Source organism: Pezoporus occidentalis, unplaced genomic scaffold (genome assembly GCF_034315485.1).
Source record: "Pezoporus occidentalis ecotype Australia unplaced genomic scaffold, CSIRO_AGI_Poc_V1 ctg57, whole genome shotgun sequence".
NCBI lineage: Eukaryota > Metazoa > Chordata > Aves > Psittaciformes > Psittacidae > Pezoporus > Pezoporus occidentalis.
The window spans coordinates 2,540,790-2,555,719 of NW_026915910.1; the positions used below are offsets into that span (position 1 = coordinate 2,540,790).

The window sequence follows — 14,930 nt, forward strand, 5'->3', positions numbered from 1 at the left end:
AATATAGCAATGAATAAAATTAAACAAGGAACTCTATTGATAACATTCTCACCTATGTATGGACGCAAACTTCAGAAATGAACAGAAGAACGAACACCAAATCGTCACTTCCAGCCGATTAACACAAGAGGTGGCTGGAAAGTGAGCAGAGCTACTCAAATACATAAACAATCCAGAAAATAGAAGAAAAAAAAAAAAACAGCTTAAAACGCCTTCCTTATCCCACACACCTTCACATCTCCAAAAAGCTCACACATTCAACCTAACAGCATTATTGTGCTACTCTAGCATATAATGGAGATGAATGTGTGCATGCACATTCCATGCTGTGATGAATTCTAGGAAGGAAAAACCACTCAAAGAAAACAATACAAGTTTGCTAGGTTTCCACAGCTAATTCTTTTCAGGAATTTATCAAGTTGTTGACTTTAAATTGCCCATACAGGAAGCGGGAAAAAAATGGTGATAATAGTGTCAGAAACAAGAATGCTAATTCAAATATTTCAACCCCACTAAAAGCACATATGCACATAGTTCAAAGTGGAAACTTCCAATCAGGTTTGGTTAATAGAGTTGGATATTTATGCACCCTAAATCCAACACTGCGTTACAGGCAGAAAAATCTTTAAAAGGCCTGCTGCTGAAAAGCAAATTCAAGGAAATCAGCTTCACAAGTAGGCAGTGTAATTGCCTGTACTTCGTTTTGTTACTTACTTGTTTGCAACTACACAGTCACCACAAGCTTCACCACCACCCCTGAGCTCTGGTTTCAGAACTGCTTTGGACATCCCACCCCAACTTCTCTCCCAACCTTTACAATATTCCTGTTCTCCACCCAAGGCATTATCACTCTAGTATCTGAGGATGTTTTGGGGGTTTTATGGGGTTCCCCTGAATTGAGTCCACCTGTTCTCTTTCTTCTAATGCAAAACAGTGCAATTGGAAGTCAGCACCAAGACAATCTCAGGATGCTGGTTAAGCCAACAAGTGATGAGCTTGCAGAAAATCCTTGGTCCTGGTTGGCACTAGGAACCAGGCACTACCAAGCTCTGAGCCTTCTTCAGGTTCTCACTGTCAATGGGCAAAATGTTTGGGTAGAAGCCAAAAAAAACCCCAACCAAAATCTTACCAGCAGATGTTATAAGGTGCCAAGCATCACAGCAGCATCCAGAGGAAACTTCCATGCATTCACTTCTGCATTTGAGTATTCCAAAGTCGTGAGTGCTTAGCTGCCCTACTTGCCCACACAACAAATTAACTCATTTGAAAATAGTGTCGGCTTCCTTTGCTGCACTTTTAACAGCAAAGACCCAATTGCTATTACTACACAAACCATAAACCCTAAATATTGCAAACTATTTTGCATCATTTGGAAGACTTGAAAAAGAGACAGACATAATCAAAAGGTATTTCCTGCATGACTAACAATTCCAAATGAAGTTGACAGCACCTGTTCAAACAGAAAAGACACATTTGTCAAAGCATGCAAAAGTCAAAGTATGAAAAGTAGTGCAAAATGTCAGTAAATCCTATGTATTAGCAGACCCAGAAAGAGGAAACAGAGGTAGAGTTTGAATCTGGGGCACTCAACACACCCAGGCAGCATGAAGTGATAATCCTCCTGTTGAGCTTCAAAAAGGCAAGAAACAGCTGCCTGACAGCCAAGGATAGCCTGCATCTTACCACAAAGGCAACAAGCTCTATTCATCCCCTCAGACAGGATGAAGAGAAACTAACAAAATGAGTGAAAACCAAACTAGCTGGACTTAGCACCTCTCCCTCCACTCACACCCCCCAATTCTCCTGCAGCTGTCTGATGAAAAATCAAAGCCTTCTTTTAAAGAACTCATTTATCTTCTCTAAAAACATCTGTCACTTGAAAACATGTCCATCTTCACCTTATTTAATCTGTCATATATTCATTATGCTTTTAAATATTTTGTACATGAAGAAGCCAGGCAGATCTAGTGAATAACCCATGTGCTTTCAGCTTCAAATGCTAATCTCTTCCAGATCAGCATAGATTATAATTTCCCATCCAAACTCTGCAAGGAGAGATTATACTCTGGCCTCACTTCAATTCTTAACAAACCAGCATATATATACCACAAAAACCCCAAATTTATCCATATTATGAATTCAGGCCAGATCTCCATTTAATGCATGAAATTATGCTCATAACAAGAGAATAAGAAGATTCTTTTAGTAAGGAATAAATATTCAAGTGCATTCTCAGAGATTTGCATCCAAATATTCAAACCTTGAGGCAACTTTCAGTTCTGTCCAGAGCAATTTGCTCTTTCCAGACACATTTCTACTGACTTGACCCAAGATATCTACCCCATGCACTCAAGTTTCCCTCAGTCCTCACAGCCTAGTGTTGTTCCAGATTTTTCCACCTCACTGCGCCTTTCAGATCATTAGTCTGCTTTCCCTGTCCTGTGCGTCATGAGAAATTAGCAATATCTGTCCTTCTTCCACATCCTTCCTGTCATTACCCCTCCCAATGAATTTGCTACACTTCTCTACTCTTAACCCTGCAAGCCCTTGCAGGAGCTGTTCCTTCTTTGACTGGCAAGACATTCCTTCTCACACAAAGCTCAGTGGTGGTGGCCACCACCACCTGGTCATGCTGAGCTACTGGGTAAGGCAGCAAATGAGTAAATCCAGTTCCCAAGGAACTTTCCTCGTTCACAAGGCCAAAGTACAACCTTGTTCAGCTTATTTTCACGTTCTTCCTGAAGTTCACTCACAACCTGCAGGTGTTAACACTGCATCTGGCCAAGCTGAAGCATTTGAGTTCAGTTGTTGAGGCCTGGTATTAGCACCAGTCTGGTCATAGTGATGTTTCATAGATCTCAGCCATTCAATAACCTAGAGCACCACAAAGTGAGCTCATTTGAGGGGGGAGGCAGAAAAAACCCACTTCCCAGAAATATTCTCTCAAACTATCACTACCAGTAAATTAACTTTTAAGAAGAAACTATAATCAGATTGGCCATGAAGAAAACCACAACTTTAACTTCTGTAACAATTAATGCTTTTAAATCCTATCATCACTGCATGACAGCCTTCCAGTCTATGCACACCATCCTAAAAGTTCCCAAAACCAGCGTCATAATTGCACTCAACTCTACACCAAGAAGGCAAGTTATCCCCTGCTGTCATGAAACAAAAGAGGTTTTTTTTATTCTGCACAATTTCCTTTCCACTTTTCCAAATCCCTATGCCACCTAGAAAACTAACTGCCCCCCATAATTCAGGATATCCTAGCATGCCATACACACACTGAACAGCTGTGTAGTTAAAAATACCTGGAGCTGAGATGCATGAAGACTTTTCAGGATGGAAATAATCTAAAAGCCACAGCTGCAAGAGGGCAAGAAAACACCCAACAAGTTTAGTATTTAACATGGAAGCAAGCCACAACTGACCCTTCTTAGTTGTTCAGTACCAAGCAAATGATCTTAATGACACAAGAACCAGGGAAGAGCCATGCTGGATGCATTATTCCCATATGGCATTTGAGTGCTAATTAAATATATCATCAACACAGTAATCACTGAAACACCACTTAAGGTAAAATTACTATTTATACAGGACTCAAACCCAAAATGGATTTTGAACTAAACTATGAGCAACATAAAAAAAATTAGACAAGTGAAAGGCATTCATAAAAATTCTCCTTGGTAACAGACTGTGAGAACAACTAGATTATTCCAGTCAGTTTTAAAAAGTAGATACTTAAACTTCTCTGCACTAAATAAAAAACGACAAATTTGCTTTTTCAGGCGGATGAACAGAAAAACTGTCAAATTTAATGTATCCCTTGTAAAGAAGTGTTTATAGCACTGGACAGACTTTTTCTTAGGTTTAACAATACAAAAAGATCACAGATCCATCAGATAATTCTATTTTGCAAAGAATTAGTTTAACTTTAAAAAACTGAAATATCTAAATTCTCTTTGATTTTATGGACGCTACACTAAGGAATCCTTGGAAGCTTCTAAAAAAGGTTAGAAAGCATAAAGAAGTAAAACCTAACTTCTCCATAACACTTGCATAGTTTAGATGAGAAAATATCTGCAGCTCAGCAGATTTCAGAGCAGAATAACACACCTAGCTGCTTTGCAGGCTTCATTTTAAGTAACTAATAAATAGGTGCATATTCAATATTACATTTAGAAAATCTGCAGAGAAAACAGAAAAAAACTTGAACAATACAAACAAGAATTTCAACTAAAATTAGGACACAAAGAATAAATATAAAAAGTTAAATAAAAGGTTCAAGAAGCAATATCTCGCAGCAGAAAATTGGCAGAGTTTGTCACATAGCACCTGGTGAGACAGAGCTCCCACAAAAGAGGCTCGTCTTCAGTAAGATGATGACTAACCCAAAGACACAACAGTGCTACAACCCAGCAGAACACTTACTTCACCCTTCCTGTTTCAGATACTTGCTGCTGACAAATGGGGAGCCCAGCCAAGAAACCAAACAAACTGAAAGCCAACCTGATTCCATAGTTACCTTTCAGCTGGGTACATTCCCTGCCCTGTCCCTTTGCATGGTCACAAATAGGCAGTGCCAGCAATGGGGAGTCCAGGGTAGGGCAGAATTGCTCCTTCAAACAAAGCAGGTTAATCCAGGGTGAAGTACCCACAGAACTGTAGCTCGAGGATGTAGTTTTTCATTATAGCTGAGACGAGTGGTCTGTGACCCCACTTTCCCAACTCTCTCATTGCTTCCTGTCTCCTGCAAGGGTAGGCTTGGAGGTTTTTTGTGGTTTTGGTTTCTTAATCAGTTCATCTCACTAAAGCAGGTAACTATGGCTACAGAGAACTGTTAGTGTACTGCAGCTAGTGGGAGATAGAACATATAGTGCAAGGGTACAGACCAAAAGAAATGCTGAAGTGAATGAGAACAGCAAGCTTAGACAAAAACAGCTGTATGTTTTTGGTTTCTTTAGTATGAAAAAATGTACTAAAAAAAGGTAATAATTTAAAAGGTCATCCAGTTTAAAAAAAAAATCATCTTGTTACAAATAAACTGATGTGTGTGCTAGGCATTTCAACATAGTTTCAGTAGTAACTAGCCTGCTGTACAATCACAGTAAAAACAAGTCAATACAGAAAACTCACCTTCACAAAATTGTCAGGGAACATGCCCCTTTTGCCATTTAGCTCCCCTTCTAACCATCCTTCTTCTTCCAGCTTTTTCACATTCCTGATGATTTCCCCAACTCGGATTGTTAACTCATCATCATGCACTGCATCATAGTCATATTCCACAATATAGTCCACTAAAAAAAAAAAAAAAGCCCACAATGAATGCAATTCAGACCTGGAAATGCAACCTGAAAGTCATGCATGTACAGAAAGGCAGACCTAGCAACAAATGCTAAGAACAAGTGCTTCCATTGCAGCACCACTCATTTGGGAATTGTGGTGTTCCACGCAATTTTGGAGAGGAAGAAAACTGGACAGTAGCCTGTTCAAATAAAGTAAATTTAAGAATATGAGAGAGGGTCATATGTTGATAGTGGTGGGTAGGATTTCGGACATGTGTGGTGGAAGGGATTGCTGGCAGTGTTCTTTTTTATCCCTGCCGACTAAATCCCAGCCTAAGATTTACCAATTATGAATCACTGCCCACAGGGCAATCATTTGTTACTCAATGCATATCTGGGGCCAAGGAAGGAGAAAGGTTCAAACTGTGCACATATGGTACGTACATGCAACGTTTTTTTAATTCTCATACTTGCAACTGCTACTATATCTGCAAAAAACTGGTTGCTGAGCACAGAATAGTTTTGCCTGATTGAACCAAGAAATGTAACATAGCCCGAAGGCATCCGATTGACAGTATCATACAAGTTAAATTGCACAGACATATAAAAGGCACTCTCCTTCAGATTTATCTGGTTTTGAATGAAAAAAGAATAAGCAAGAAAACTTGGATTTTGATATAAGAAAGTTTACCCAGAGGAACATAGCATTATATTTACATACTTGTCCATCTGTTGCACAAAATCCATGAGAGTTGCTTACTGACAGCTCAAGTCTTGTTTGGCAATAAAGGCTTGTTTGTTCATCAAGAAATTCTGTTTATGCCAGAAACTTCTACTGACCTGCAGCAATCAAATTATCTTCCCTCACTAAAATCCAGTTAGGATAGCCAGGCACTACCAAGCATAACACTGTGCTCACTGAAACCTCCCTCTGCTCTGCACATCACAACAAGCATGCAAAGATGAGAGAACAACACTGTTAAAAGACAAAAATCCTGAATGGTAATAAAAACTTTTTCCCAGGTTATTCTTTAGTCTATCAGTGCATAATAATATCCAACAACTGATTCGCAAATTAAGGAATCAAATGGGAGAAAGTATTATTTCCTGGTACTGAACTTACAGCTCCATTAAATCCATGTATAATTCTGATCTGTGAACAGTTTTGATCAAAAGTGTTGCTGCATGCATGTTGTGATATATCCTTTATCCCCCTGTTGCCGACAGATGAAGTCAGAAAACCCTCAGTAAAAAAAAAAACAAAAAAACAAACAAAAAAACAGAACTACATCATGGTGCCATGAATACAAGAGAAGCCAGAATGATTTATTTGGCAAATTATTTTCTGAATACATCCATTGATAAAGGAGCCAGTTGAATATAAACACGAAGACCTAGTTTTGATTTTTTCCTTTAAGAAAGAAAATTTTTCTTCATCATGAATAGAAATCATCACCAGATATCTGCTCATGATACACACTCTGGAACTCCCTAATATGCTTTTTGTACTGTATATATTTGCTTTTTGTAGTGCATACGTTTATTCTTGCCAAATGTATTCCCTGAGCTTACTTCAAAGCATGATTTCCCCATTATTGCCTGCAGCAAGCATAGTAGTTTTGTCTTGTTTCTGCACTGTCTTTGGAGTTGCTGACATGAAATATCACCTAGATAGAAAATTCTGGCAGCCACAGATCATAAAGACAACAGCCATTCATCACTTACAGTCTGGAAATAAAAGCGTCATCTTCTAACCAACTCAACCCAAGCATTTTAGAAACCTACAGATGCATAAAAATGCAAGAAATTGCCACGTTACATATTTCTCTTATGATAAACTCTGGTTTTAAGCATATTTCAGTATCACACTACAGGACAGTTTTACAAACTTAAACATGGAAAATGGCTCAGAACACACTGACAGTCATAGTAAATGCTTACAGCATTGCAGACTATGACTCAAACTGCCAAACACCTGGTTCTTTTTCCACAGAAGCAGTAGGTAACCATACCCACACTATGTCAACATGAACTAATTATTTTGAAAGATCCTTTATTTTCTCAGGGGAGCATTTCTATATTTGTGCTTGAAATGCACAACACATTTATTTTGGTCACGCCACCTTTGCTGACTGTAAAACATTGACTTGGTCATGCCAACAACAAAAGGAGGATCTCAAGAGCCTCCCAGTCATCATCCATGTGTCTTTGCTTCCAAAGACAAGTAGCAGTAAATTAATATCAGCTTTTTATGTTTGAAATTTAGGTTCTGGATTTCCTCTTATCAGTGCTACTCAATACCACCCTCACTCTCATGGACACACATACAAAACAGATCTAAACTTTGTAGTCTCACCTGTAAATTGGAGGGGTCATGGGGAATGTTAAGATTGTTTCATCCCATACTTTTTTACAAATTGGTAATAGAAACAGCAAGAAACTACACATCTCACTACTATGTGGTCCTCAAGAGGAACACTTAGAAGCTTTAGCAAGCAGCACTGAATTAACTGTCCAGGTAATTTGGACTGCAGTGTGATGGCAAAAAACCATTCTAGTACCAAAACAGTCCAGATTAAATAAGCCTCTGAAAGGTCTTCAAGTATAATATTTACCCAAGTGAAAACAGTGCCCAGTGGTGACAGAAAGTGTTTCTAAGGAATCACACTCCTTATAATAAGAATAATTAGGAATCATGGCAGTCCACAGTTTATACTTCTGAATGCTTGAAGTAGTTCTGAATGCTCTTGAGTTATACCTCTGAATGCTTCAACTTCTTGCTTAAAAGTTTTACTCAAGAACAGATGTGACACTAAAATCATTTAGCAGTAAATTGGACTGCAGTAATATAAGCTGGTCAAAACATTCAAAAAATCAGAAAGTCTTAACTGGTTGAAGGTGCATCAGAAAACCTCGGCAGCACAAATTACCAAACACACCTATCTTACCTCCCCTCTGCTTTTTACATGGGTTTCTCAATTTCTAACTGAATTCAGATCCATTATCTGTAGCTTAAAAGTCTATAATGACCAAGTACTGGATAGAAAATAATCTTCTCAAGCTTGAGTATGAACACAGAGGTTAACCATGCTTTGCTTGCACAGCCAGCAGGATCAAAACTCACCTGAGGAAGACAACATAATCCCAATTTTTCACAGGCAGCATGGGCCATCCCAAACCACTTCCTTTGTCTTTTTTGTCTTTATCCTAGATCTCTAGCAAGTGACAATCTTGTTTCAGCAAGAATTCAAATATAAATTTGAATTTGACAGCACCTGGCACATGCTTCCAATCAAAGGAAGAGGGAAGGAAACAAAACCAACCAAACACACACAAACCAAACCAGACTCAGGTCCATTAGGATATTGTAGAAAACAGATTGTAACAGATGAAGACCTGACAGAGCATATTTAGAAACACAGGACCACTACATTTAGCACCCTGGTAGCAGTCATTTAGCGACCATGTAGCAGTCAAGGTGCTGGAAGCTCTGTTCAATGAGACAGAGACAGCTGGGCCAGTGCCACCCAACAGTACCAGGGAGGTGATGGTGAGAACCAGCAAAGATATATGAAATCTTGTCTGACCAACTTGACAGACTTCCACAATGAAATTACTACTTCACTGGATGGTGAGAAATCAGGGGATGGTGTCTCCCGTAACATTCTCACATACAAACTGATGAAGTACAGGTCAGATAAGTGTAAAGTGAAATGGACTGAAAACTGTCCAAAATGTCAGGCTCAAAGGGTTGTGATCAGTGACACCCAGTCCAGAGTCACCAGAGCTGTGCCCCAGGAGTCAGTGCTGACTTGTTCAATATCTTTATCCATGACCTGGATGATGGGACTGGATGCACCCTCAGCAAGTCTGCAGATGATTAAAAAAATACTTATAGAGTGGCTGACAGAGCAGATGGGTGTGATGCTATTCAGAAGGACCTCAAAAAGCTGAGCAAATGGGCCAACAGAAACCTCACGAAGTTCAACGCGAAACGCCAAGTCCTGCCCCTTAGGGAGGGGCAATCCCATGCACCAGTACTGGCTGCGGATTGCTTGGCTGGAAAGCAGCTTGGCAGAGAAGCACCTGATGGACATGAGCCAGCAATGCACCCTTGCAGGAAAAGGCAACCAACAGCATTTGGGCTACATTAGGATTACAACCACCACTAGCAGGACAAGGGAGGGAATCCTCTTCCTCTGCTCAGCTCTGGTGAGACCCACCTGGAGTGCTGGTTCACTGTTCTGGGCTCCCCAGGAAAAGACAGACAAACATACTGAAGTGAGCCCAACAAAGGGTCACAAAGATGACTAACAGACTAGAGTATCTTTATGAAAGGAAAGGCTGAAAGTGCTGGGAGAAGGATCAAACTGATCTTATTGATAAAGGAGTGGAGAAGACTGAGCACTGCGCAGCAAAAGCATGAGAAGCAGAAGGCACTAGCTAAACACAACAAACTTCACTTAAGTATATATATATATATATATATATACACACACATACATAAATACACACACACACACACTGAGAGTGTGATCAAACAATGGAACAGTCTGTCCTGAGGGGCTGCATAGTCTTAGAGATGCTCAAAACCCAACTGGACACGGTCCTGAGCAACCTGCTGTAGCTGACTGCTCCTAGAGGAGAGTTGGACAAGATCATCTCAAAGATGCCTTCCAGCCTTAGTGATTATGTTACTGATTTGAGCCAAAGATATACCTTAGGTGGCAACTTTCTGCCATCCAACATAACCAGAAAACGTCCCAGACAGCGATTTTTGAAGGTTTTGACCCATTTTCAGGGGCAGGAGATTGATATTAAATCAACAGTGTTAAGTAAAAAAGTACTGATGGGACATCTTTCAGAGAAATGTGGTTATAGCAGGCTTTATGGGAACGGCCTGTTCAGCTCAAGGTTTTGAATAAGATGACAACTTGACTAATGAAACAATAAACTGGAATAAACACATCAAAGCCAGTCAGCCCTGTCAACAACTACAGACTACGCTGTTCCCCACAGCAAGGACAACAAGCATCCTAACAGAACAGAACTGCCTCCTTGGCAGAACAGCTCCCACTGTTAGCCAACACAGTAACGCTGCCTGCACAAGGCATTCAGTCACTGCTGGCACAGGTGGACTCTGCTTCTCCAAAACTGACATAACCGGCTTTTCTGCCAACCACATCCCCATGCCAAAGCAGAGGGCAAGCCTCCTGATAAGCACGGCTGCATAACACCCACCTTCACTGATTTTAAACAAAGGAAGTCTTCAGCTACTCAGACTCTTTCTGAAGGTGGCTGTTAAGAGGTAACTAAGGCTCTCTGGAGCCCTCCAAAAAGAAATCTATAAATAAATGAAGGAAAAGTGGAAACACACTGAAATTCTAGCATGCCTGTGCCTTCAATAAGAATAACCAATTGTCAGAGACTCATCCAGGAAAGAGAACAATTTCACATTCTCGGTACTTTGTTTAGGATATTACGATACTATCAGAATCCAGTGACCTTTCTGTGGTTGCCAGAAAAAAAGATACAAACCAGATACAAAATAAAGCCCATGAAAACCCACATTTAAAAGCTTATAAAATGAAAAAAAAATAAAAAAATGGTGGTATAACTGAAATCCTTGCATATAACTCTCAAACTACTCAAGAAGCCTTGCTGAAACTTGCTGCAGACCTGGAAGGACAGTCCGACACTAAGCAGCAAGAGGAGCTTGAGGTGTATGCATGCTCTATAAAGGTCTCTTCAGAGATGTTTTAGGTCAGTTCATATTCTAAATCATTTATTGGAGCATGAATTCTGGAAAGTTGTGTGGCCTCCAAAAACATCTTGCCAGCAGAACTGCAGTTACACTAGAAACTGAGATTTTGCTTTCCCAATTTATCCTAACAGACAGTCGCTAACTGCCCAAACCACACTTTATTAGCACTGTTATTTCCACTTATCCATCACAAAAAAAAAACACAACAGTTTAGACTCCTATAAAACCAATTTAACATTGGTTATTATGTATGAATACATAGAGTTACTAAGGTATTTAATTTTTACTAAGGTGTTTAGGTTTATAGCAGATAGCAAGCTTACAGCGGACACAAAAGACAACAGAAGATACAATCTTGTCCTTGTAACTATCATACTTTTCTTCACAGCTATCTCAAAATCAGATGTTGGTCTAAAGGAGAAAGCTCCTTCCAATTATTTTTCCCCAGAAACATACCTACAATTTGTGAGATCCAGGTGTTCCAGCCGCTTTAATAGCAATACCACAGTATAAATTTGGCCACTGAAGACAGACCTTAACACTGAAAAAGTAGCTCAGGTGTTTAAATGCTGAACAATGGAAACACCCCCAGAAGTGTTAAACATAAGTAGTGGTTATAAGAATGTTTTTTCTCACTTCAACACCACATAATTAATCCTCTGTTACCTGACCTGAGTCATAGAATCACAGAATCATAGAATAGTTAGGGTTGAAAAGGACCTTAAGATCATCTAGTTCCAACCCCCCTGCCATGGGCAGGGACACCTCACACTAATTCATATCACCCAAAGCCTCGTCCAACCTGGTCTTGAACACTGCCAGGGATGGAGCATTCACAACCTCCCTGGGCAACCTATTCCAGTGCCTCACCACCCTAACAGGAAAGAATTTCCTTCTTATATCCAATCTAAACTTCCCCTGTTTAAGTTTTAACCCATTACCCCTTGTCCTGTCACTACAGTCTCTAATGAAGCATCCCTATTGGCCCCCTTCAGATATTGGAAGGCTGCTAGGAGGTCTCCATGCAGCCTTCTCTTCTCCAGGCTGAACAGCCCCAACTTTCTCAGCCTGTCTTCATACGGGAGGTGCTCCAGTCCCCTGATCATCCTCATGGCCCTTCTCTGGACTTGTTCCAACAGTTCCATGTCCTTTTTATGTTGAGGACACCAGAACTGCACACAATACACCAAGTGAGGTCTCACAAGAGCAGAGTAGAGGGGCAGGATCACCTCCTTCAACCTGCTGGTCACGCTCCTTTTGATGCAGCCCAGGATACGGTTGGCTTTCTGGGCTGCGAGCGCACACTGAAGCCGGCTCATGTTCATTTTCTCATCAACCAACACCCCCAAGTCCTTCTCCACAGGGCTGCTCTGAATCTCTTCTCTGCCCAACCTGTAGCTGTGCCTGGGATTGCCCCAACCCAGGTGTAGGACCTTGCACTTGTCATGGTTAAACTTCATGAGGTTGGCATCAGCCCACCTCACAAGTGTGTCAAGGTAACTCTGGGTGGCATTCCTTCCCTCCAGGGTATCAACCGAACCACACAGCTTGCTGTCATCGGCAAACTTGCTGAGGGCGCACTCAATCCCACTGTCCATGTCAGCGACAAAGATGTTGAACAAGACCGGTCCCAACACTGATCCCTGAGGGATGCCACTCGTTACTGGTCTCCAGCCAGACTTTGAGCCATTGACCACAACTGTTTGTGTGCGGCCATCCAGCCAGTTCTTTATCCACCAAGCGGTCCATCCATCAAATTGATGCCTCTCCAATTTAGAGACAAGGATGTTGTGTGGGACAGTGTCGAACGCTTTACACAAGTCCAGGTAGATGACATCAACTGCTCTACCCCTGTCCATCAGTTCTGTAGCCCCATCATAGAAGGCCACCAAATTGGTCAGGCAGGATTTCCCCTTAGTGAAGCCATGCTTGGCTGTCACCAAGCACCTTGTTTTTCATGTACCTTAGCATGCCATCCGGGAGAATCTGCTCCAAGATTCTGACAGGCACAGAGGTGAGACTGGTCTGTAATTCCCTGGGTCATCCGTTTTCCCCTTCTTGAAAATGGGGGTTATATTTCCCTTTTTCCAGTCGTTGGGAACTTCACCTGACTGCCAGGATTTCTCAAATATGATGGACAGCGGGTCCTCAACTTCATTTGCCAGCTCCTTCAGGACCCACGGACTTGTGCACATTCAGATTTTTAAGATGGTCTCAAACCAGTTCCTCTCCTACCATGGGCCCAAGGTCTTCATTCTCACAGTCCCTGCATCTGCCTTCCAAGACTTGGGTGGTTTGGTCAGAGCCTTTGCCAGTGAAGACCGAGGCAAAGAAGTCATTCAGAACCTCAGCCTTCTCCAAATCCTGTGTAGCCAGTTCTCCCGAGAGCTTCCTGAGGGGGCCTACATTCTCCCTAGTCTGTTTTTTATTTGCTATGTACTTGTAGAATCCCTTCCTGTTATCTTTAATACCTCTAGCTAAGTTTCATTCTAACTCGGCCTTAGCTTTCCTAACCTGGTCCCTAGCTTTCTAGACAACATCCCTGTACTCTTCCCATGCCACCTGTCCTTGCTTCCACTTACTATAAGCCTCTTTTTTCATTTGAATTTTCCTCAGCAGCTCCTTATCCATCCAAGGAGGTCTCCTGGCCCTCCTGCTGCACTTCCTTCTGGTTGGGATGCAACACTCCTGAGCTTGTAGCAGGTGACCCTTGAATATCAACCAACAGTCTTGGGCCCCTCTGCCCTCTAGGGTTGTATCCCATGGAACCTTACTAAGCAGGTTCCTGAAGAGGCCAAAGTCTGCTCTTTTGAGTCCAGGGCAGTGAGCTTGCTGCACGCTCTTCTCACTGTCCTGAGGATCTCAAATTCGACCATCTCGTGATCGCTGCATCCAGGGCTGCCCTGGAGCATCACATTTCCAACGAGCCCTTCCCTGTTGGTGAGCACGAGGTCAAGCATGGCACCTCTCCTTGTCGGCTCCTCTATTACTTGCAGAAGGAAGTTGTCTTCTACACAATCGAGGAAACTCCTGAATTGCTTGTGCCAGGCCGTACCATCCTTCCAACAGAAGTCAGGGTGGTTGAAGTCACCCATGAGAACAAGGGCCTGTGCGCGTGAGGCTTTTCCTATCTGTCTATGGAGTGCTTCATCCGCAGGTTCTCCTTGATCAGGCAGTCTGTAACAGATCCCCACAGTAATGGCTCCCATAGCTATATTCCCTTTAACCCTGACCCACAAACTCTCTGGACTGCTCACCTGTCCCCAGACAGAGTTGCATACTCTCCAGCCTATCCCTAACATAAAGGGCAACTCCCCCTCCCCACCTGCCAGGCCTGTTTTTCCTAAAGAGCCTGTAACCTTCCATTCCAACACTCCAGTCATAGGAGTCATCCCACCATGTTTCTGTGATGCCTATTATATCATACCCCCGTAGACGTGCACACATCTCTAATTCCTCTTGTTTGTTCCCCATGCTACGGTCATTTGTATAGAGGCATCTGAGCTGAGCTCCAACTGAAGCCAGCTCATTGACTGGAGTTACTGGTGACAACCCATATGCTCAAATAAGGAAACCTGGTGGACTTCCATTGCCCTTAGAATTCTAGACCCTGCTCCCAAACCTGCCTGAGTTTTGCCCTGGCAAAGCTCTCCTGGTTAACACACGTGCACAAGGTGAGCACCAGGGTTTGGCAATCAAAGACAAATCCCTCCTGGACAAGAGTCTCCACTGCTCTGAAGCCAAGTTCTTTTGCTCTGCATCTGCTCCTGTGATTCACTCTCTTGTTTACACAACAACTCACAATGGCCACAATAATCAGTTCTCCAAAAATCAAAATATGCTTTTGGGGTACATATGTGGGTTTGGTCTTCCTCACA

General features: G+C 41.8%; 1 protein-coding gene across 2 annotated transcripts in view; it reads right to left on the reverse strand.

The window, feature by feature from the left end:
* The window catches only part of CD2AP (CD2 associated protein), a 90,787-nt gene that overhangs the window by 58,312 nt on the left and 17,545 nt on the right, over positions 1 to 14,930 (reverse strand). For both annotated transcript variants that reach the window (XM_062638452.1, XM_062638453.1), the window contains exon 2: positions 5,140 to 5,300. In XM_062638452.1, coding sequence (XP_062494436.1) covers positions 5,140 to 5,300 — 161 coding nt within the window. The remainder of the gene's footprint in view (positions 1 to 5,139; positions 5,301 to 14,930) is intronic.